Raw genomic sequence first — 23,311 nt, 5'->3', positions numbered from 1 at the left:
GTGGGTAAGAAGGATGGCTCTCTTCGACCGTGTATTGATTATCGGGGGTTGAATGACATCACGGTCAAGAACAAGTATCCCCTGCCCTTGATGAGTTCTGCCTTCGACTCCTTACAGGGTGCTACGGTGTTCACCAAGCTAGACCTACGCAATGCGTATCACCTGGTCCGGATCAGAGAGGGGGACGAGTGGTTGACGGGTTTCAATACACCGATGGGTCACTTCGAGTATCAGGTGATGCCGTTTGGACTGACCAATGCTCCAGCGGTATTCCAGAGTATGGTGAACGACGTCCTGAGAGATATGATCGGTCTCTTTGTGTTTGTTTACCTGGATGACATTCTGATCTTCTCGAAGGAACCTTCCGACCACGTCCAGCATGTCCGGCAGGTTCTGCAGCGATTGTTGGAGAATCGTCTGTTCGTGAAGGCCGAGAAGTGCGAGTTTCACGCCCACACGACATCCTTTCTCGGGTACATCATCTCCAGGGGAGAGATTAGGATGGACCAGGAGAAGGTTAGAGCGGTTCTGGAATGGGCCCAGCCCGGTACGAGATTGCAGCTCCAGAGATTTTTGGGGTTTGCGAATTTCTACCGCAGATTCATCCGGGATTACAGCCGTGTGGCCGCTCCGTTAACTGCCTTAACTTCCAGTATCAGGACCTTCAAGTGGAATCCGGAGGCGGATCGAGCGTTTCTGGATTTGAAGAGGCGATTCACCAACGCACCGATTCTCTCTCAACCGGACACGGCCCGTCAGTTCGTCGTTGAAGTGGGACGCGTCTGATGTGGGAGTTGGCGCCATCCTGTCGCAGCGATGCTCCACGGACAGTAAACTCCATCCCTGCGCCTACTACTCTCGTCGCCTTTCGCCTGCGGAGAGGAATTACGATGTGGGTAACCGGGAGCTTCTCGCGGTGAAACTTGCCTTGGAGGAGTGGCGCCACTGGTTGGAGGGGGCGGAGCAACCGTTTATTGTCTGGACTGACCACAAGAATCTTGCTTACGTGCAATCGGCTAAACGTCTCAACTCCCCGTCAGGCCAGGTGGGCGTTGTTTTTCGGACGATTCAAGTTTGCCCCTGACGTTCCGACCTGGATCTAAGAACGGCAAGGCGGACGCCTTGTCCCGGATGTTCTCCAAGACGGAGGAGAGTGGGTCCAAGACCGAGACAATCCTCCCCCGGAACTGCGTCGTGGGAGCAGTTATGTGGAAGATTGAGGAGGAGGTGCTGGCGGCCCTTCGGACTCAGCCCGGTCCCGGTAACGGTCCACCCGGTCGGTTGTTTGTGCCTGAGTCGGTTCGTCCTGCTGTCCTCAAATGGTCCCACGCCAGCAAGATGGCTTGTCACCCTGGCGTGGCTCGGACTATGGCGTTTCTTCGCAGACGCTTTTTGGTGGCCTGCCATGGCCGAGGATACTCGGGGTTTTGTTGCTGCCTGTCCAGTGTGTGCGCAGAATAAGAGTACCAATCGGCCTAGCTCTGGACTACTTCACCCCCTTCCTATTCCCCGGCGACCATGGTCGCATCTGGCCCTGGACTTCGTCACGGGGTTGCCCGCTTCTGAGGGGAACACGGTCGTTCTGACTATCGTGGACAGATTCAGCAAGTTCGCCCACTTTGTGCCAATTGCCAAGCTTCCCTCTGCCTCGGAGACGTCCGAGATCCTGGTTAGGGAGGTTTTCAGGGTCCACGGTTTGCCCAGTGATATCGTTTCCGACCGTGGCCCTCAGTTTACCTCTGCTGTCTGGAAGTCCTTCTGTTTGGCCATTGGAGCTACGGTCAGTCTCACATCTGGTTTTCACCCCCAATCCAATGGTCAGGCGGAGAGAGCCAACCAGAAGATGGAATCAACGCTACGCTGTCTGGTCTCTTCCAACCCCACCTCCTGGGTCTCTCAGTTGCCTTGGGTTGAGTATGCCCACAATACTCTTCCTACATCTGCCACTGGGATGTCTCCCTTCCAGTGCCTGTATGGCTACCAACCTCCCCTGTTTCCTTCTCAGGAGAAGGAGCTCTCAGTGCCTTCTGTTCAGGCCCATATTCGGCGTTGCCACCGGACCTGGCATCGGGCCAGAAAGGCACTCCTTAGAGTTTCGGACCGGTATCAGCTCCAGGCGAATCGTCGCCGGATTCCCGCTCCCACCTATACCATCGGAGATAGGGTTTGGTTGGCCACACGGGATCTTCCGTTACGGACTGAGTCTAGGAAGTTGTTGCCGAGTTCATTGGTCCGTTTGTGGTGGAGAAGGTGATCAATCCAGTGGCAGTTCGACTCAAACTACCGAGGACGCTCAGAGTCCATCCCACCTTTCATGTCTCCTGCCTCAAGCCTGTCTTCCTCAGTCCTCTGTTGCCTCCTCCGCCTCCTCCTCCTCCTCCTCGGATGATCGGAGGTGGTCCTGCCTACACGGTGCGTCGCATCATGGATTCCAGACGGCGGGGCCGGGGTTTCCAGTATCTCGTGGACTGGGAGGGGTATGGTCCTGAAGAGAGGAGTTGGATTCGCGGCGACAGGTCCTAGACGCAGACCTCATCAGTGACTTCTACCGCCTCCATCCTGGCGCTCCGGGAAGTCCGCCCGGTGGCGTTCGTCGGAGGGGGGTACTGTGACGATCCCGGCTGTCTGAGTCGGGTCCTGTCTGGTGACTAGTGTTCCTGCTCGTATTCTCCAGTTTCCCGAGGGTTCGGGAACGCTCCGGGGAGCGCTCTGGTTTTCCGCACCTGCATCCCATCAGCAATCTGCACACCTGGTCCTGATCATCACCCTTCTTAGGCTCTGGCCCAACATCCAGTTCCTGCCGGATCGTTAGCCATGAACAGTATGTTTGTCAGCGTATCAGCCTTTGAGTTCTAGCGTTAGTTTTGTTGTTTTGCACCTTGTTGATTTGCTGTGTACTCACCTCCGTTTTGTTCTGTCTGCAGTCTCTCACCCGAACCTTCACCCAACCTCTGCCTGATGGTCGGCGGCTGCCGAGCCAGTACCGGACCAACCACTGCACCCTCAACAACCCATCCACGCCACCCGCTCTGTTCCCTGGATTATTCAGCTTCACTCGGACTCTATAAATAAACACTCACCTTTGTCTCACGTACCGTGTCCTGGTCTGCTTCTGGGTTCTGGCTTAGTTAACCGTGACATCCTCACGCCAACGCAGCTCCTACAGGAAGGCAGGAACACATGGAGGGTCAGCCGAATAGATGGACAACTCAGTTTGATAAGGGCCGCGTTCCTCTGCCCAGGCATTTCTGACGCATGCCAGACCTGGATAGGTATTTTACTTATCAGCTAACTACATCATATGTTATAGCGGAGATAGACAGGGGTGCCCACCCCTGCTATACAATAGTAGGGGAAACACTACCATAATGATCCACACACAGGTTCTAGGCAGTGCATTATTTCCTTAGCCCTTCTGTCTGTAATTTCTACTCAAAATAACTTGCATACCTTCCTTGTTCACGTATTTTTATCAAGATTTTTTCTTAGCATTTACAACGAGTTCAACATTTTCTCCAAACACAGCAGTGATCAGCATCCTTCCCCAAACCTTTACAATCAGTGAACTTACTCTGGGTGGTAGAAAAACAAAGCATTAGCTTTAGGCTAGAGTGGCCTGTGACCCCCGGCCACTCAGTCCACAGAGCTGTCCCAGGCCCTCTGTCTGCAGTAACTGCAAGGCAGGCCCACTGTGGTACTACGGCACCCTGGAACAGAGCCCTGACTGAAGGAGAGCTCCTTTAAGAGAGGCTGGCCAACACTCACAGGTTGTAAATCTCAACTGGCTTTATGGAGCTTTGCAGAAACTTTGTGGTGCTTGGGGAGAGGATGACTAAGCCAAAGATCACAAGCTAAAGGGGGCCCTTAGTTGCTGAGGTACATCCACAGCGATGTACAGGGGCCTTTGACTGCCTGGGTAAGAGCATGATCATCAACTAGGTTGCGAATGAGTAGGGTTAACAAAATCAGTTGATCTATTACGCAGGACAGCATTTGGATTTTGTTTTGGTTCCTCTCAGAAAACGGAATAATCCTTCATGAATGACTTCTGCAAAGCAGCTTTACAAACCCACTGGAGTGAAAATTAGATTTATGTTGTGTAACAACAATGTTGCAACTTGTGAGGTAGAAAAACGCTACAATCATTTCAGTGTTAAAAATAATAGAAAATCAAAAGCCCTATATAGTGCTAATATCTGGACTCAAACCTTCACTTTGTAGTTACAGAAGAAAGAAGCAAGCTGAACCTACAGGCCTGGGTTTAGACTGACCGCCCCTCAGAAATATAGATGGATAAGTGTTTTAGATCATATGAAACCTTTAACAATGGAATGTAGAAACACACACTCAGTAGGAAAAGTGTGTGACTGTCTGTGCTTCCGTTACAACGTTATCCTTTTAGAGGTAATTAAATGAACCAGTGTCATATGGGGAGACAACATGAAGAATTGACATGCTAGACAATCCCTGGGAGAGCTTTAGTATATTGCACCATTTGCCAATTTTGCTGCTTAACGATTCCGCTGAATTTGCAGGAAAGTGCATTCTCGATACAGCAATTACAAATCCCATTTGATTTAACGAGGAGGGACTAAGGAAAGCAGCTTATCACATTACCAAGGGGAAATACTTAAAACCATCAACACTAATAGCTTGTTTTGTTAAAGATACGATTAGCTCGCCTACAGAAAGTAACCAATTAAAATCTAAGCCGATCAAAGCACTCCCTTAACTACAGGTTTATTGCACCACTGCCTTCCACGTGCTTCTAATCTTGTACTTTACACGGTGGGAAGGTCTTGTTCCCACATTGGAGGTTTACCTATACAACTTATCTACTTTATGAGACCACAAAGGATGAGTCTAAGTTATGAACAGGACAAATATACTTAGGGAAAATTCTAAATACATTGCACAATTTCTCTCAATGTGTCCTGAGTACTGGAAATGCCATGTGAATGGTGAGAGGCACTGTTTGGGAATACATCCCCCCTACACTGATCAACTGAACAAAGACATACAGGGAGAGAGGTGACATTTGCAGCAACAGGATTTGAACGTTTAGTCCATAATGTTGTTTGATCAGCGGTAAGGCTATTAGCTGGACGAAAGTAGGCTACATGAAAAGTGGGTTTTCAGTGAATTTATGTCAATCCCAAAGCTCATCTGCATTTCCTGCGGTGCAGGAACATTTCCAGCAACAAAATAGTGATCAAATTAAGATCTAAAATCTGTACCTTCTCTTTTGTCCTGAGCTCGTCAAACATCTCCTGGATCTCCACCCTCCAGTTCTCCTGCATGGAGTGGAAGGAGTCCTGGGGCATGGTGGCCATCACTGCCTCTTCGATGGCTGTCAGCTGCTCTAGGATGGAGGCAAACGACGGCCGGATGTGGGGGTCCTGCTCCCAGCACTCTGGAACTTTGACAAGTAAATTAACACCATTAGCTAGTTGTGGGACATTGACACACACACACACACACACACACACATTCTGGAACAACAATATATCATCCAATGAATGTAGCTACTTCAGGCAACATGAATTGTTCTTGAAAGTGGGTTGAGGAATGGCAACAGCAGATGGATGGTCTGACTTGGTGACTGCACCTTCCATGAGCTTGGCGAAGGGTTCTGGGCAGGTGGATGGAACAGGGAGGGTTAACTTGTTGACAGCCACACCATAGGCCACAGCCAGCCCATCAATCCCACAGTAAGGCACCTCTCCTGTCAGCAGCTCCCATAACAGAACACCATAACTAGAAGAGAACACAGATATAGTGAGCACAATGTCTTAATACCACTGTGTTATTATAACACTATTATTGTGATGGGGGGAAAATCTATAGTTACATAGAGATTTTATTATTATATGACGAAATATTGGATCATTTTGACAATATCACAATATTATTTTTGTACTAGTTGGCTGTACCTGAACTAAAACTCCAGTATTTTTCCTTTATAGCTTGTTCTCCATCTTCTTTTTAAACAGTGAGCCAATTTGTTTTCATCACTTTTATTTCCATGAATGATCAAAACTCATTTTCTCATGGCTCTCTCATCTCTCTGCAGCAATCATATAGTGAGCAATATGTTTGCAACATCAAATTACAATAAAATCACAGTATCGAATCTCAATACATATAGAATTGTGAGAATCACAATACATATCGTATCGGCACCTAAGTATGGTGATAGTGCAGTATGGGGAGGTCCCTGGAAATTCTCAATATTATAACACATCAAAACACTCCAATTAACATTGCCTAAACCAGGGGTGTCAAACGTCCGGCCCGCGGGCCGGATCAGGCCCGCAAACGGGTTTAATCCGGCCCGCAAGATGATTTTGTAAAGTATAAAAATGCGCTGCAATTTTTCAATAAAATAAACTGCTGTTCCAATTGCGTCCACTGGATGGCGCAATAGCAATTGTGTTAAGCAAGCAAACTGTTTATACCGGGGCAGAGCAAGTAGGTCAAGTCTGTGTTTACTCACAGCCGAGACATCAGTGACGCTGCAGTGAAAGCTAGCTACCTCATTGCTAATGAAATCGCAGTGGCTTCAAAACCATTTAGTGAGGGTGAATTTGTAAAAACATGCATGATGAAGGCAGCGGAGATTGTGTGCCCTGAAAAGCATCAGGCTTTTGTAAATATCAGCCTGACAAGAAACACAGTTGCAGACAGGATTTCCGATCTTTCAGTGGATTTGGACAGCCAGTTGAAGCAAAAAGTAAAGTCATTTATTGCGTTTTCGGTTGCAATTGATGAAAGCACGGACATTACAGATGTTGCACAACTGGCCATTTTCATCCGCGGAGTTGATGACACATTGACCGTCACCGAGGAGTTCGTGGAGTTGGTGCCGATGACAGATACAACGACAGCAGCTGATATTTTTACCGCACTCGTCGGGCGCGCTGGACAGGGTCGGAGTGGACTGGTCCCGCGCTGTCAGCCTGGCTACAGATGGTGCGCCCTCAATGATCGGGAAAAAAGCAGGCGTTGTGACAAAGTTCAGAGAGAAAGTGCAATCTGCAAATGGAGGACGTGATTTTTTGACTTTTCACTGTATTTTGCACCAGGAGGCTTTGTGTTGCAAGTCATTAAAGATGGATAACGTCATGAAGGTGGTCATCCAAACTGTTAATTTCATCCGATCCAGAAGCCTGAATCACCGTCAGTTTGACAGCCTTCTCAGAGAGAAAGACCACATCTATGGCCTGCCATACCACACTGAGGTAAGATGGTTAAGCCGAGGTGCTGAGGCGTTTCTTTGATTTACGAGAAGAAATTGAACAGTTCATGGAAGAAAAGGGCAAACCAGTGTTAGAATTCAATTCCGCAGAATGGATGCAGGACCTTGCATTTATGGTGGATGTTACAGAGCACCTGAATAACTTGAACAAACAGCTGCAAGGGCGCAACAAAGTTGTCACGCAGTATTATGACAGCATACGTTCTTTCAAGTTGAAGCTGTCATTGTGGGAGACGCAACTTGCCGGTGGTGATGCAGCTCACTTCCCCTGTCTGAAAAATGTGTGCGCGACCCAACATGTGACAGACATGAAGAGGTTCAAAGATAAAATAACGGGACTGTTACGGGAGTTTGAGCAACGCTTTCAGATTTTTGGTGAACTGGAGAAAGACTTCATTGTTTTTTGCTCGCCATTCACCGTGAATCCCTTTGATCTGCCCGTCAGCATCCAACTTGAAATAGACTTGCAGTGTGACTCGGATTTGAAGGGCAAATTTGCCGCAGCTGGCTTGGACACATTTAATCAGAATCTCTTGCCAGGTTACCCCAACTTGACAGCCCTCGCTGCAAAACTGTTGTGCATGTTTGGAACCACATATCTTTGTGAGCAAGTTTTCTCTGTAATGAGCATAAATAAAACAAAGCTGCGCTCAAGGCTCACGCACAAGCACTTGAATCACATCCTGAAGTTGGCTGCCACTCAGGATGTGACGCCTGATATTGATGCGCTGGTGAAAGCTAAAAGATGCCAGGTATCAGGAGTCAAATAAACTATGCAACCCCACTTAAAGTGCTACATGAGACACCCTGATATAGTTCTGTGATCTGTGATATACTTCTGTGAATCACTGAGGCATTGTGTGTTTGTGTGTTCTTTGTCCTCAGAACTTTCAAATAACTTGAGGTGTTTTATGATTAATAGTGATGTTGTGCTTTTGGACACACTGTCCTCAGGCTCCAGCTTTATGTTTATATGTTTTTATGTTGATGTGCTATTGTTTTTAATTGATTTTATTTTATTTGTATATTTAACCTATTCTTGACTCTGTGGTTCTTGCACTTGTTTGGGGAACAGGATTTCATTCTTTTTATCTACATTTCTGCCTGAGAAATGACCCCCTGATATAGTTCTGTGATCTGTGAAACAGTTCTGTTAATCACTGAGGCATTGTGTGTTTGTGTTCTTTTTCTTTAGAATTTTCAAATAAACTTGACGTGTTTTATGATTAATAGTGATGTTGTGCTTGTACTATTTTGGACACACTGTCCTCAGGCTCCAGCTTTATGTTGTATGTTGATCGTATTAAAACAAAGAAAACAATCTGAAGTTGTTGTTTTTAAGTTATATATACCATGATTTTTCCGGTCCGGCCCACTTGGGAATAGATTTTCCTCCATGTGGCCCCTGAGCTAAAATGAGTTTGACACCCCTGGTCTAGGAGCATCAACGGCTCAGCCGCGAAGTGGTAGGCCACACAAGCTCACAGAAACGGGACTGCCAAGTGCTGAAGCGTGTAGTGCGTAAAAATCTTCTGTCCTCGGTTGCAACACTCACTACCGAGTTCCAAACTGCCTCTGGAAGCAATGTCAGCACAATAACTGTTCGTCAGGAGCTTCATGAAATGGGTTTCTATGGCCGAGCAGCCGCACACAAGCCTAAGATCGTCATGCACAATACCAAGCGTTGGCTGGAGTGGTGTAAAGCTCGCCGCCATTGGACTCTGGAGCAGTGGAAACAAGTTTTATGGAGTGATGAATCAGGCTTCACCATCTGGCAGTCTGACGGAGGAATCAGAGTTTGGCGGATGCCAGGAGAACGCTACCTGCCCCAATGCATAGTGCCAACTGTAAAGTTTGGTGGAGGAGGAATAATGGTCTGGGGCTGTTTTTCATGGTTCGGACTAGGCCCCTTAGTTCCAGTGAAGGGAAATCTTAACGCTACAGCATACAATGACATTCTAGACGATTCTGTGCTTCCAACTTTATGGCAACAGTTTGGGGAAGGCCCTTTACTGTTTCAGCATGACAATGCCCGCATGCACAAAGCGAGGTCCATACACAAATGGTTTGTCGAGATCGGTGTGGAAGAACTTGACTGGCATGCACAGAGCCCTGACCTCAACCTCATCGAACACCTTTGGGATGAATTGGAACGCCGACTGCGAGCCAGGCCTTATCGCCCTTTCATCAGTGCCCAACCTCACTAATGCTCTTGCGGCTGAATGGAAGCAAGTCCCCGCAACAATGTTCCAACATCTAGTGAAAAGCCTTCTGAGAAGAGTGGAGGCCGTTATAGCAACAAAGGGGGGACCAACTCTATATTAATGCCCATGATTTTGTAGTGAGATGTCAACATACTTTTGCTAATGTAGTGACACACAAGACTCCTGTCTGGTTCACGCCCATCTCAGTGAACTAATTCATTGCGGAGGCTGAGACTAATCCATTGCAGAGGCCGCGGGAATGGCACAGTCCAAGAAGAAGGGAAATGTGGCTAAGATGCCCAATGGATTCGGCTCTCGCTCCCGAGGGCTTATGATGGCACAGCTGCCGGGTGTCAGGGTTTCCTGCTCCAGGTCGAACTCTACCTGGCAACCATCCACCCGGTCCCCTCGGGATACGAAAGCGTGTCCGCCCTCATCTCCTGTCTGTCCGGCAAGGCGCTGGAGTGGGCCAACGCCGAGTGGGGGGGAATAGACGCTGCTACTGTCAACTCTGCGGAGTTCACCCGCCGCTTTAGGGCGGTATTCGATCATCCACCAGAAGGAAAAGCGGCGGGTGAGCGTCTATTCCACCTCAGACAGGGGAGGAGGAGCGCGCAGGAATTCGCACTGGACTTTAGGACTCTGGCTGCCAACGCGGGATGGAATGAGAGGGCCCTCATCGACCACTACCGATGTAGCTTGAGGGAGGATGTGCGTCGGGAATTGGCCTGCAGGGACACCAACCAAAGCCTGGACCAACTGGTGGATGTGTCGATTCGCCTGGATACCCTGTTGGCTACCCGCGGACGTCCGGATCCGGGGCCGTCCATTCCATCCCCCAGCACTTCCGAGCCGACCCCTATGGAGCTCGGAGGTGCTGGTATGATGGAGACCAGGAGAGGGGCCGTCCCCTGCACCAACTGTGGCCGCAGAGGACACACTGCTGGTCGGTGCTGGGGAGGGTCTCCGAGGAGTCGAGGCCGTAGGCAGCGCACTGATGAGCCATTCCAGGTGAGTAGGCACCCAACTCACCCAGAGCTCCCTGTTGCGCATATGTGTATTAATGTTGTGTTTCCCGAGGTTTCTCCTCATTCCCAGCATAAGGCGCTAGTCGACTCAGGCGCAGCTGGGAATTTTATCGATCATCAGTTTACCTATAAGTTAGGGATTCCTATTGTTCCAGTTGATGTGCCTTTCCCTATCCATGCCCTAGATAGCCGCCCCTTGGGGTCAGGGTTGATTAGGGAGGTCACAGCGCCTCTCAGGATGAAAACGCAGGAGGGCCATGAGGAGATCATTAGATTGTATCTGATTGATTCTCCTGCGTTTCCTGTGGTGTTGGGGCTTCCCTGGTTAACTTCTCATGACCCCAACATTTCATGGCAACAGAGAGCTCTCAAGGGATGGTCTGATCAGTGCTTGGGGAGGTGTGTAGGTGTTTCCGTAGGGGCAACGACGGTCGAAAGTCCGAACCAAGTTCCCTCCATGCACATTCCGCCTGAATATGCCAATTTGGCTCTCGCCTTCTGTAAAAAGAAGGCGACTCAATTACCACCCCATCGACAGGGGGATTGTGCGATAAACCTCCAAGTAGGCGCTGCGCTTCCCCGAAGTCATGTGTATCCTCTATCTCAGGAGGAGACGGCGGCTATGGAGACATATGTCACTGAATCTCTGAGACAGGGATACATACGGCCGTCCACTTCCCCTGCGTCATCGAGTTTTTTTTTTGTGAAGAAGAAGGATGGTGGTTTACGCCCGTGCATTGACTACCGTGGTCTCAATCAGATCACAATCAAATACAGCTATCCACTCCCTCTGATTGCTAGTATGACGGAGTCATTACACAGGGTGCGCTTCTTCACAAAATTGGATCTCAGGAGCGCGTACAACCTGGTGCGTATTAGGGAGGGGGATGAGTGGAAGAGAGCATTTAGTACCACCTCGGGCCACTATGAGTACCTTGTCATGCCATAAGGTTTGATGAATGCTCCTTCAGTCTTCCAATCGTTTGTGGATGAGATTTTCCGGGACTTGCATGGACAGGGTGTAGTGGTATATATCGATGACATTCTAATATACTCCGCTACACGAGCCGAGCATGTGTCCCTGGTTCGGCAGGTGCTTGGTAGACTGTTGGAGCATGACCTGTATGTGAAGGCGGAGAAATGTCTGTTCTTCCAAGAGTCCATCTCCTTCCTGGGACACCGTTTGTCCGCGTCAGGTGTGGAGATGGAGATTGACCGCGTTTCGGCCATGCGCAATTGGCAGACTCCCACCACGGTGAAGGATGTGCAGCGGTTCTTGGGTTTTGCCAATTACTACCGGAGATTTATCCGGGGCTTTGGGCAGGTAGCAGCTCCCCTTACCTCCCTGCTAAAGGGAGGGCCGGTGCGTCTGCAGTGGTCGGCTGAGGCGGACAGGGCTTTTAGGCATCTGAAAGACCTGTTTACCTCGGCTCCGGTGCTGGCACATCCGGATCCCTCTTTGGCATTCCAGGTTGAGGTGGACGCGTCCGAGGCTGGGATCGGTGCTGTACTGTCTCAGCGCTCGGGTACGCCACCAAAACTCCGTCCCTGTGCTTTCTTTTCTAAGAAGCTCAGTCCGGCGGAGCGCAATTATGATGTGGGGGACAGGGAGCTGTTAGCTGTGGTTCAAGCCCTGAAGGTGTGGAGGCATTGGCTTGAGGGGGCTAAACACCCTTTTCTCATTTTGACTGACCATCGTAACCTGGAGTACATCCGGGCGGCGAAGAGGTTGAACCCACGTCAGGCAAGGTGGGCTATGTTTTTCACTCGATTTGTGTTTACGCTCACCTACAGACCAGGTTCCCAGAACGCTAAGGCAGACGCCCTGTCCCGACTATATTACACCGAGGAGAGGTCCATTGAGCCCACTTCCATACTTCCGGAGTCTTGTCTGGTGGCACCGGTGGTGTGGGAGGTTGATGCGGACATTGAGCGGGCATTACGCACCGATCCTACTCCCCCCCAGTGTCCAGAGGGTCGGATGTACGTGCCGCTCGAGGTTCGTGATCGATTGATATATTGGGCTCACACGTCCCCCTCCTCTGGTCATCCTGGTATCGGTCGGACAGTGCACTGCCTTAGTGGGAAGTACTGGTGGCCCACTTTAGCTAAGGACGTGAGGGTTTATGTTTCCTCCTGCTCGGTGTGCGCCCAGTGTAAGGCGCCTAGACACCTGCCCAGAGGGAAATTACAACCCCTACCCGTTCCACAACGGCCGTGGTCTCATCTATCGGTGGACTTTGTCACGGACCTTCCCCCCTCACAGGGGAACACTACGATCTTGGTCGTTGTGGATCGGTTTTCGAAGGCCTGCCGTCTCATTCCTATGCCAGGTCTCCCTACAGCCCTACAAACTGCTGACGCCCTGTTTACACACGTCTTCCGGCACTACGGGGTACCTGAGGATATAGTGTCTGATCGGGTTCCCCAGTTCACCTCTAGAGTCTGGAGGGCGTTTATGGAACGTCTGGGGGTCTCGATTAGCCTTACCTCAGGTTTTCACCCCGAGAGTAATGGACAGGTGGAGAGAGTGAACCAGGATGTGGGTAGGTTTCTGAGGTCCTATTGCCAGGACCAGCAGGGGGAGTGGTCGGGATATATCCCCTGGGCAGAGATAGCCCAAAACTCACTTTGCCACTCCTCAACTAACCTTACGCCTTTTCAGTGTGTGTTAGGTTATCAGCCGGTCCTGGCACCTTGGCATCAGAGCCAGATCGAAGCTCCTGTGGTGGACGAGTGGTTTCGGCGCTCAGAAGAGACCTGGAACGCTGCGCATGTCCACCTGCAGCGGGCTATCAGGCGACAAAAGGCGAGTGCCGATCGCCACCGCAGTGAGGCTCTGGTGTATGCACCGGGAGATCGGGTCTGGCTCTCGACCCGAAACCTGGCCCTTCGCCTGCCCTGCTGGAAGCTGGGTCGGCAGTTTGTGGGGCCATTTAAAGTCCTGAGGAGATTGAACAAGGTTTGTTATAGGTTACAACTTCCCATGAATTACCGTATTAACCCCTCGTTCCATGTGTCTCTCCTCAGGCCGGTAGTAGCTGGTCCACTCCAGGACTCTGAGGTACGAGAGGTTCCTCCGCCCCCACTGGACATCGAGGGGGCTCCGGCGTACTCAGTCCGTTCCATCTTGGATTCGAGGCGTCGGGTGGGGGGCCTGCAGTATCTCGTGGAGTGGGAGGGGTACGGTCCGGAGGAACGGTGCTGGGTCCCTAGGAGGGACATCCTAGATCCCTCCATGTTGAGGGATTTCCATCAGAATCATCCGACTCGCCCTGCTCCGCGTCCTCCTGGCCGTCCCCGAGGCCAGGGTCGGCGCACGGCTGGAGCCGCGCGTCAAGGGGGGGTACTGTCACGGATTCAGCCGAGGCTGCCCCTCCTCCTTGCTCGGGCAGGCTTCGGTGTTCGTCGTCCCCGGAGTACTAGCTGCTACCGATCTATGTTTCTGTGTTTGACTTGTTTGGTCTTTATTGTGTACACCTGTTTCCCTTTATGTTGTATTGTCTTCCCTATATAACCCTCTCTCTTTCATTGTGTGTTGTGTGTGATTGTATTCGTCATCTGCAGTAGTTAGTGTGCAGGTTATTTTCCTCCCTGTGTGGAGGTTGTTTATACTCTGGTTACTTCCGAGTAAAGTACGTTTCCAGTAAGCTCTGTGTCCTGCGTTTGACTTCGCCTACCGCATTCACTGACGCTCTGACACTGTTCCAGGAAAATGTGCATACGAAAACCATAACTGGCACGCATATCAGTAGAAATGGTAAGATAAATTGGCCTTCCACATGATAAAGGTTTCATAGCAGACTCCTCATGTAGCATCTTCCTGGCAACTTCAGGAGAGTAATGGCAGAATCTGCAGAAGCCAGTAGGAGCGGGAGGAGGATGGTCGGGTCCAGTTAAGTTTTTTTTCTTCTGGTTATCTAGAGCTCTGGCTCCCTTGAGTCATTTGTGTCTTATTTCATCTAACAGTGAGCTTAAAACATCAGACAAGCTCAATGCATATAGTTGATTTTATTAAAACACATAGGCTTTTAAAATTAAAGAACAGACGACTTTAGGTAGTTCAAGATTTTTGGTGTCGGGGACAGCACTAGATGAACAACATTGTAGTTAATCCACAACTAACCTAAATGACAGAGTGAAAAGGAGGAGGCCTGAACAGAATAAAAATATTCCAAAACATCCATCCTGCTTGCAAAAAGTCACTAAAGTAAAACTGCAAAAAATGTGGCAAAGAAATGAACTTTATGTCATGAATACAAAGTGTTATGTTTGGGGCAAATACAACACATCACTGAGTACCACTCTTCATATTTTCAAGTATGTTTTCAAGCCTGTTATGGGTATGCTTGTCATCGGCAAGGACTAGGGAGATTTTTTGGATAAAAATAAACGGAATAGAGCTAAGCACAGGCAAAATCCTACAGGAAAATCTGGTTCAGACTGCTTTCCAACAGACACTGGGAGAAATGTCACCTTTCAGCAGGACAATAACCTAAAACACAAGGCCAAATATATATACACTAGAGTTGCTTACCATGACGACATTGAATGTTCTTGAGTGGCCTAGTTACAGTTTTGACTTAAATGGCTAGACTTGAAAATGGCTGTTTAGCAATGATCAACAACCATTTTGACAGAGCTTGAATAATTATTTAAAGAATAATGTGCAAATATTGTACAATCCAGGTGTGCAAAGCTCTTAGAGACGTACCCAGAAAGACTCACAGTTGTAGTCACTGCCAAAGGTGATTCTAACATGTATTGACTCAGGGGTGTGAATACTTATGTAAATGAGATATTTCTGTATTTCATTTTGAAAAAATCTAAATTCGTGGTGTAGCCATGGGCTCCCCCTTTCCCTCAACTATGCAAACCTGTATGTGGGACAATTTGAGGAAACACTCATTTACAAAACAGAGACACACCCCCTACTTTATAAAATCCTCCTATGGAAGAGATACATAGATGAGGTCTTTGTGCTCTGGGAAGGAAGTCAGCAGGAACTAAATTAATTCCAAACTCTGCTAAACGAGAGCTCTGAATATCTCAAATTCATCATGCAGCTGGATGAGAGAAAACTTATCTACCTGGATTAATGGATCATCAAAGAGAATGATGCATTACATACAGACTTATACACAAAGCCCACAGACCGCAAAACCCTACTAGGTGTGGATAGTATGCATCCCCTTCCCCTCAAGAATGGTCTACCATGTAGCCAGTTATGCAGGGTTAAACCAATATGTGGCCACCAGTCAGATTTTGACAGCAATGCTAAGAAAATGACAGATAACTTCAAAATGAGAAGCTACAAGGACAAAACTCTTTATGCTGCAATGATGAAAATATCTCAAAAACCAAAAGAGGAATCGCTCAAAACTAAACCAAAGAAGGAAAACAACGCAACAGTCTTTTGCACTAAGTACACCAAGTGTTCGGAGAAAATGAAAGCAATCCTGAAAAAGCACTGGCATATTCTGCAATCAGGCAAAAAAATTGCACACCTCTTCAAGAAACCCCCACTGGTGGTCTATAAGCATGGTGACAATATTGGGGATAGCTTAGTGAGATCTGACCTGCCCCCTGAGCCCACACAGACACTCTTGACACACATTCCAAATGGGAACTACAAATGTGGCTCATGTGCACAGTGCAATAGCACTACGAAAACCTCTTTCTTCAGGCACCCACATACAGGTAAAAAAATCCCTGTTACGGGTATCATCTCATGTGAGACAAAGGGAGTGATCTATCTCATCACCTGTACATGTGGGAAAGCCTATGTAGGACAAACGAAAATACAGTCAAAACAACGCATATCTGAACACCGCAGCTCAATCAGGTGTAAGAACACTGACTATCCAGTAGCAGCCCACTTTGTTGAAGCTAACCATCCCATCTCCTCCCTCAAGTACACAGGCATTGAGCATGTTGCTCTACCAAGGAGAGGAAGTAACATGGAGATCCTACTACTACAGAGGGAGGCCTACTGGATATCCTGTCTAAAAACACTGACCCCTAGTGGTCTGAATATTGACCCCTAGTGGTCTGAATATTGACCCCTAGTGGTCTGAATTTTTAACCCTAGTGGTCTGAATATTGACCCCTAGTGGTCTGAATATTGACCCCTAATGGTCTGAACATTGACTTTGATCTCAGGCCCTTCTTATGAACAATTATATTTTCTATGAACAACTCTTATAAATGAATATATTCTTTCTACAGCTTATCAGCGTACACCCAATATGTTCCCCCTGTTGATGATGCTTATTATGTATTATGGTTGAACCAAAAGATTACACGTAACAAAAAAATATATTCAATATGCTGTAAACTATAGTCTTAACAGTTTCACTCAATTCATTCTAGTCAACCTAATAATTATGACACACCCCTCACTATTGTCATTGGTTGCACTAATTGTACTGTTTGTCTACATAACCTGGTTCAAGCATTCATGACATTACCCTGAAGAAGGCACAGTGATGCCGAAACGTTGGTGGTTTCTTACTCAATAAATTACTGGGAGTTTATACATATGGAGTGTGCGACTCTCTTTGTTTTTTATAGCTTACAGTTTATTCACCGTTAGTCAGCACCTTTACACTCAATAACGTTCTCTGGGTGATTCTTTAAAAAATGTAATCCATTTTGAATTCAGGATGTAACAAAACAAAATGTGGAAGACGTCAAGTGATATGAATACTTTCTGAAGGCACTGTAAGTCAAGAGGTACTTACAGAACCTGTCTGTAAGGCAACACCAAACATACCACCTTTTAATTGCATTACAAAGGCACAAAACAGTATAAAGTGTTCTCCGAGCATTGTAGCTTTTGCCTTATTTAAAATGTATCTACATTTGAACCACTTACGTTGTGCGATTCCTTCAAAGAATAACAATATAAAATATGCAGTGAAACCTGATTACTCCTCCTTTAATTTAGAAGACACTCTTCCTCATGGACATATACACAACATGGATATTACCTACTGTACCCAAACTATAGGCCTAGCTAAAGAAGGCAGGCCATTATTTAGTTCGACAGGTGTGCCACCCTCTACTTATTAACATTGGCATTCAGGCCAGGTTTGGACACCTGTCGATTAAAGACAATGTTTCACAGACTCCAAGACTGGGGGTGGTTGTCTGAAAGTCAGATATCAGCTCATTCTGTCCTTGACTCCTCCATATCAACTCCACAGCCAACTTGGCCAAGCTAACAAAAAGCCATTGTCCAAAGACTAAACACATATTTCATTTTTACAGGGGAGCCCTTAACTTTCCATGTCCTTAGTGTTGATATTTAATAATAATCTACTCCAGAATAGAGCCTACAGTAGACAAGCCCACCCACAAGACCTTGACTCTACTGCCAGCTCACAGTCACTGACTTGCCAAATGGGAGGGTGACAACAAAGCACAACATAGGCTACATCTGGGGGAGGGTAAAGTAACAAATAGTCTACATCTGGTGGAGGGTAATGTAACAAATAGGCTACATCTGGAGGAGGGTAATGTAACAAATAGTCTACACCTGGGGAGGGTAATGTAACAAATAGTCTACATCTGGAGGAGGGTCTACATCTACATCTGGTGGAGGGTAATGTAACAAATAGTCTACATCTGGGGGAGGGTAATGTAACAAATAGTCTACATCTGGTGGAGGGTAATGTAACAGAATCACTGGAGCAGAACAGCAACAATATGGTGGAGAGCTATGTCAGTGTAGGAGGACTATTTGTGTCTTCTGTTCTGTTATTTGTAGTAGATAAACATTATATTGTAACTGACATAGTGTCTACCTTCACCTAGATTTAAACAAATACGCCCCAGTGGCACAATATTCAAAACAGGCTTCTAGAAAGAAACTAGGCCTATTCCATTTCAAACATGTTTCACTGGTGTCAGCGTCGGGATGAAGTGGTGAAACGGAATCAGTCGCAGGACACAGAACTGAGAAAAGTAATGGATTTACTAAACAAAAGTAAACCATAACAAACCCTCCATGCAGGGAAGAGCAGAACAACAGCTCACCAAACGACGTAAGACGTAAGACAATCACGCACAAACTCAGGAGGGAAAACAGAGGTAATTATAGGGACACAAATAAGCATAATGGGTAACAGGTGTGATTAATAAAGACAAGACTAGTGTAACACAGAAACATCGATCGGTGGCAGCTAGTACTCCGGTGACGACGAATGCCGAAGCCTGCCCGAGCAAGGAGGAGGGTGTATTTGTGACAGTACCCCCCCCCCCCACCCCCCCGATGCGCGGCTCCAGCCGTGCGTCCACACCGGCCTCGGGGACGGCCAGGAGAACGCGGAGCAGGGCGAGTCGGATGACAACAATGGAAATCCCTTAACAAGGAGGGGTCGAGGATGTCTCTCCTGGGAACCCAGCTCCGTTCCTCCAGACCGTAACCCTCCCACTCCACGAGATACTGCAGGCCTCCTACCCGACTCCTCGAATCCAGAATGGAATGGACCGAGTACACCGGTGCCCCCTCAATGTCCAATGGGGGCGGAGGAACCTCCCGCACCTCAGACTCCTGGAGCGGACCAGCTACCACCGGCCTGAGGAGAGACACATGGAACGAGGGGTTGATACGGTAATCAGGGGGGGAGTTGTAACCTATAACAAACCTCGTTCAACCTCCTCAGGACTTTAAAGGGCCCCACAAACTGCTGACCCAGCTTCCGGCAGGGCAGGCGAAGGGGCAGGTTTTAGGTCGGGAGCCAGACCTGGTCCCCCGGTGCATACACCAGAGCCTCACTGCGGTGGCAATCGGCACTCGCCTTCTGTCTCCTAATAGCCCTTTGCAGGCGTACATGGGCAGCATTCCATGTCTCCTCCGAGCGCCGAAACCATTCATCCACCGCAGGTGCCTCGATCTGGCTCTGATGCCATGGTGCCAGGACCGGCTGGTAACCTAGTACACACTGAAAGGGAGACAGGTCAGTGGAGGAGTGGCGGAGGGAATTTTGTGCCATCTCTGCCCAGGGAATGTAAACGGACCAATCCTCCTGCCGGTCCTGGCAATATGACCTCAGAAACCTACCCACATCCTGGTTTACTCTCTCCACCTGCCCATTACTCTCGGGGTGAAACCCTGAGGTCAGGCTGACCGAGAACCCCAGATGGTCCATGAACGCCTTCCAGACCCTAGATGTAAACTGGGGACCCCGATCAGACACTATATCCTCAGGTACCCCGTAGTGCTGGAAGACGTGTGTAAACAGGGCCTCCGCAGTCTGTAGGGCAGTAGGGAGGCCGGACAAAGGAATGAGACGACATGACTTAGAAAACCGATCCACAATGACCAGGATCGTGGTGTTACCTTGTGACGGAGGGAGATCCGTAACAAAGTCCACCGATAGGTGTGACCACGGCCGTTGCGGAACAGGGAGAGGTTGTAATTTCCCTCTGGGCAGGTGTCTAGGTGCCTTGCACTGGGCGCACACCGAACAGGAAGAAACATAAACCCTCACGTCCTGAGCTAAGGTAGGCCACCAGTACTTCCCACTAAGACAGCTCACTGTCCGACCGATGCCAGGATGGCCAGAAGAGGGTGACGTGTGAGCCCAATAGATCAAACGATCGCAAACCTCAAACAGAACGTACACACGACCCACTGGACACTGGGGGGGAGTGGGCTCCGTGCGTAACGCCCGCTCGATGTCCGCGTCAACCTCCCTTCCTACCGGTGCCACCAGACAAGAAGCCGGAAGTATGGGAATGGGCTCCCTGGTCCGCTCCTCTGAGTCATACAGCCGGGAAAGAGCGTCTGCCTTAGCATTCTGGGAACCTGGTCTGTATGATAGGGTGAACACAAAACGCGTGAAAAACATGGCCCACCTTGACTGACGAGGGTTCAGTCTCCTCGCTGCCCGTATGTACTCCAGATTGTGGTGGTCAGTCAAAATGAGAAAAGGGTGTTTTGCCCCCTCAAGCCAATGTCTCCACACCTTAAGAGCTTTCACAACAGCTAACAGCTCACGGTCCCCCACATCATAGTTTTGCTCCGCCGGGCTGAGCTTCTTCGAAAAGAAAGCACAGGGGTGGAGTTTGGGAGGCGTACCCGAGCGCTGAGACAGTACAGCTCCTATCCCAGCCTCGGACGCATCCACCTCGACTGTGAATTACAAGGAAGTATCCGAATGAGCCAGCATGGGAGCTGAGGTGAACAGCGCCTTCAGCTGACCAAAAGCCCTGTCCGCCTCAGCTGACGACATCAGGTGCACCGGTCCGCCCTTCAGCAAAGAGGTTATGGGAGCTGCTACCTGACCAAAGCCCCGGATAAATCTCTGGTAGTAGTTGGCAAACCCCAAAAATCGCTGAACCTCCTTTACCGTGGTAGGAGTCAGCCAATTACGCACGGATGAAATGCGGTCACACTCCATCTCGACCCCTGACTCTGACAGGCAGTATCCTAAGAAAGAGACGGACTGTTTGAAGAACATACATTTCTCAGCCTTAATGTACAGGTCATGCTCCAACAGTCTACCAAGCACCTTGCGCACCAGGGACACATGCTCGATGCGTGTAGCGGAGTAGATGAAAATATCATCTATATACACCACTACACCCTGTCCATGCAGATCCCTGAAAATCTCATCGACAAAGGATTGAAAGACTGAGGGAGCATTCATCAACCCGTACGGCATGACGAGGTACTCATAGCGACCAGAGGTGGTACTAAATGCGTGGTCTTCCACTCGTCCCCTTCCCGGATACGAACCAGATTGTACGCGCTCCTGAGGTCCAATTTTGTGAAGAAGCGCGCCCCGTGCAATGACTCCGTCATACTAGCTATGAGAGGTAGAGGATAGCTGTATTTTATGGTTATCTGATTTAGACCTTGATAGTCAATGCATGGGCGTAAACATCCATCCTTCTTCTTCACAAAAAAGAAACTTGAGGAGGCAGGGGAAGTGGAGGGCCGAATGTATCCCTGTCCCAGAGATTCAGTGACATATGTCTCCATAACCACCGTCTCCTCCTATGACAGAGGATACACGTGACTTCTGGGAAGTGCAGCACCCTCCCGGAGATCTATTGCACAATCCCCTCGTCGATGGGGTGGTAATTGAGTCACCTTCTTTTTACTGAAGGCGAGAGCCAAATCGGCATATTCTGAGGGAATGTGCATTGTGGAGACATGGTTTGGACTCTCCACCGTAGTTGCCCCTACGGAAACACCTACACACCTTCCCGAGCACTGAGTTGACCATCCCTTAAGAGCCCTCTGTTGCCACGAAATCCTGGGGTCATGGTTGGCTAGCCAGGGAAGCCCCAGCTCCACGGGAAACGCAGGAGAATCGATAAGGAAGAGACTAATTCTCTCCTCATGACCCCCCTGCGTCTCCATCCGGAGTGGAACTGTGACCTCCTTAACCATACCCGACCCTAAAGGGCGACAATCTAGGGCACGTATGGGGAAGGGCACATCTACAGGCAATATAGGAATCCCTAATTTATGCGCAACCAGCCTATCCATAAAATTCCCAGCTGCGCCGGAATCTACGAGCGCCTTATGCTGGGAATGTGGGGAAAACCCAGGGAAATGTACATTGACCGTCATGTGAGCAACAGGGAGCTCTGGGTGAGGTGGGTGCCTACTCACCTGGGATGGTCCACCAGGGCCCTGCATGCTGCCTCGATTACATTAGGGTCCTCTCCTGCACCGGCCCGCCGTGTGTCCTCTGCGGCCACAGTTGGTGCAGGAGACCACCCCCTTGCCGGGTCTCTCCACATTAGCACCTACAACCTCCATAGGAGTGGAGTCGGAAGTACTGGGAGATGGACTGGACGGACCCTGATCCGGACGTCCGCGGGTGGCCAACAGGTTATCCAGCCGGATTGATAAATCTACTAGCTGGTCCAGGTTTAGATTCGTGTCCCTGTAGGCCAGCTCCCTACGAACGTCCTCCCGTAGACTGCATCGGTAGTGGTCAATCAGGGCCCTCTCATTCCATCCCGCGCTGGCTGCCAGTGTCCTGTAATCCAGGGCGAAGTCCTGTGCACACCTCCTCCCCTGTCTGAGGTGAAACAGACGCTCCCCCGCCGCTCTCCCCTCCGGCGGATGATTGAATACTGCCCGGAAACGGCGGGTGAAGTCCTCGTAACGTACGGACTCAGCGTCTAATCCACCCCACTCCGCGTTGGCCCATTCCAGCGCTCTGCCCGACAGACAGGAGATGAGGGCGGACACGCTCTCGTATCCCGAGGGAGCCGGGTGGATGGTTGCCAGGCAGAGCTCCACCTGGAGCAGGAAACCCTTACACCCAGCAGCTGTCCCATCATATTCCCTCGGGAGCGAGAGCCGAACCCACTGGATCCAGGGTTTGATGGTCTTGATGGGGGAGAAATCAGAGGAGGAGGAAGTGTAGGAAACCCACTTCTCTCCCATCGATCCATGGTGTTCACCACTCGATCCATAGCCGACCCTAAAGCCTTCAGCTGGATGCGTTCCTCCACCGAGGCGCTGGGATCGGACGTGCCTGCTGACTCCATAGGTGGTGCGTGATTCTGTCAGCGTCTGGGTGAAACGGAATCAGTCGCAGGACACAGAACTGAGAAAATGAATGGATTTACTAAACAAAAGTAAACCATAACAAACCCTCCACGCAGGGAAGAGCAGAACAACAGCTCACCAAACGACGTAAGACAACGGACAATCACGCACAAACTCAGGAGGGAAAACAGAGGTAATTATAGGGACACAAATAAGCATAATGGGTAACAGGTGTGATTAATAAAGACAAGACTAGTGTAACACAGAAACATCGATCGGTGGCAGCTAGTACTCCGGT

The 23,311-nt window shown here is 49.2% G+C and overlaps 1 protein-coding gene across 1 annotated transcript in view; it reads right to left on the bottom strand.

The window, feature by feature from the left end:
- Positions 1 to 22,253, bottom strand: part of LOC121570578 (mitogen-activated protein kinase kinase kinase 21-like) — an 86,017-nt gene extending 63,764 nt beyond the window's left edge. The window contains exons 1-4 of the mRNA XM_041882080.2: positions 22,123 to 22,253; positions 5,609 to 5,757; positions 5,238 to 5,413; positions 3,140 to 3,160 (exon numbers count right to left, since the gene is read on the bottom strand). Of these exons, the coding sequence (XP_041738014.2) occupies positions 3,140 to 3,160; positions 5,238 to 5,413; positions 5,609 to 5,757; positions 22,123 to 22,253 (477 nt within the window). The remainder of the gene's footprint in view (positions 1 to 3,139; positions 3,161 to 5,237; positions 5,414 to 5,608; positions 5,758 to 22,122) is intronic.
- Between the last annotated feature and the right edge of the window lie 1,058 nt (positions 22,254 to 23,311).

The sequence above is a fragment of the Coregonus clupeaformis genome, chromosome 1 (genome assembly GCF_020615455.1).
Source record: "Coregonus clupeaformis isolate EN_2021a chromosome 1, ASM2061545v1, whole genome shotgun sequence".
NCBI lineage: Eukaryota > Metazoa > Chordata > Actinopteri > Salmoniformes > Salmonidae > Coregonus > Coregonus clupeaformis.
Note: the sequence above shows the minus strand (reverse complement) of the source record. Positions and strands in the feature narration are given on the sequence as shown.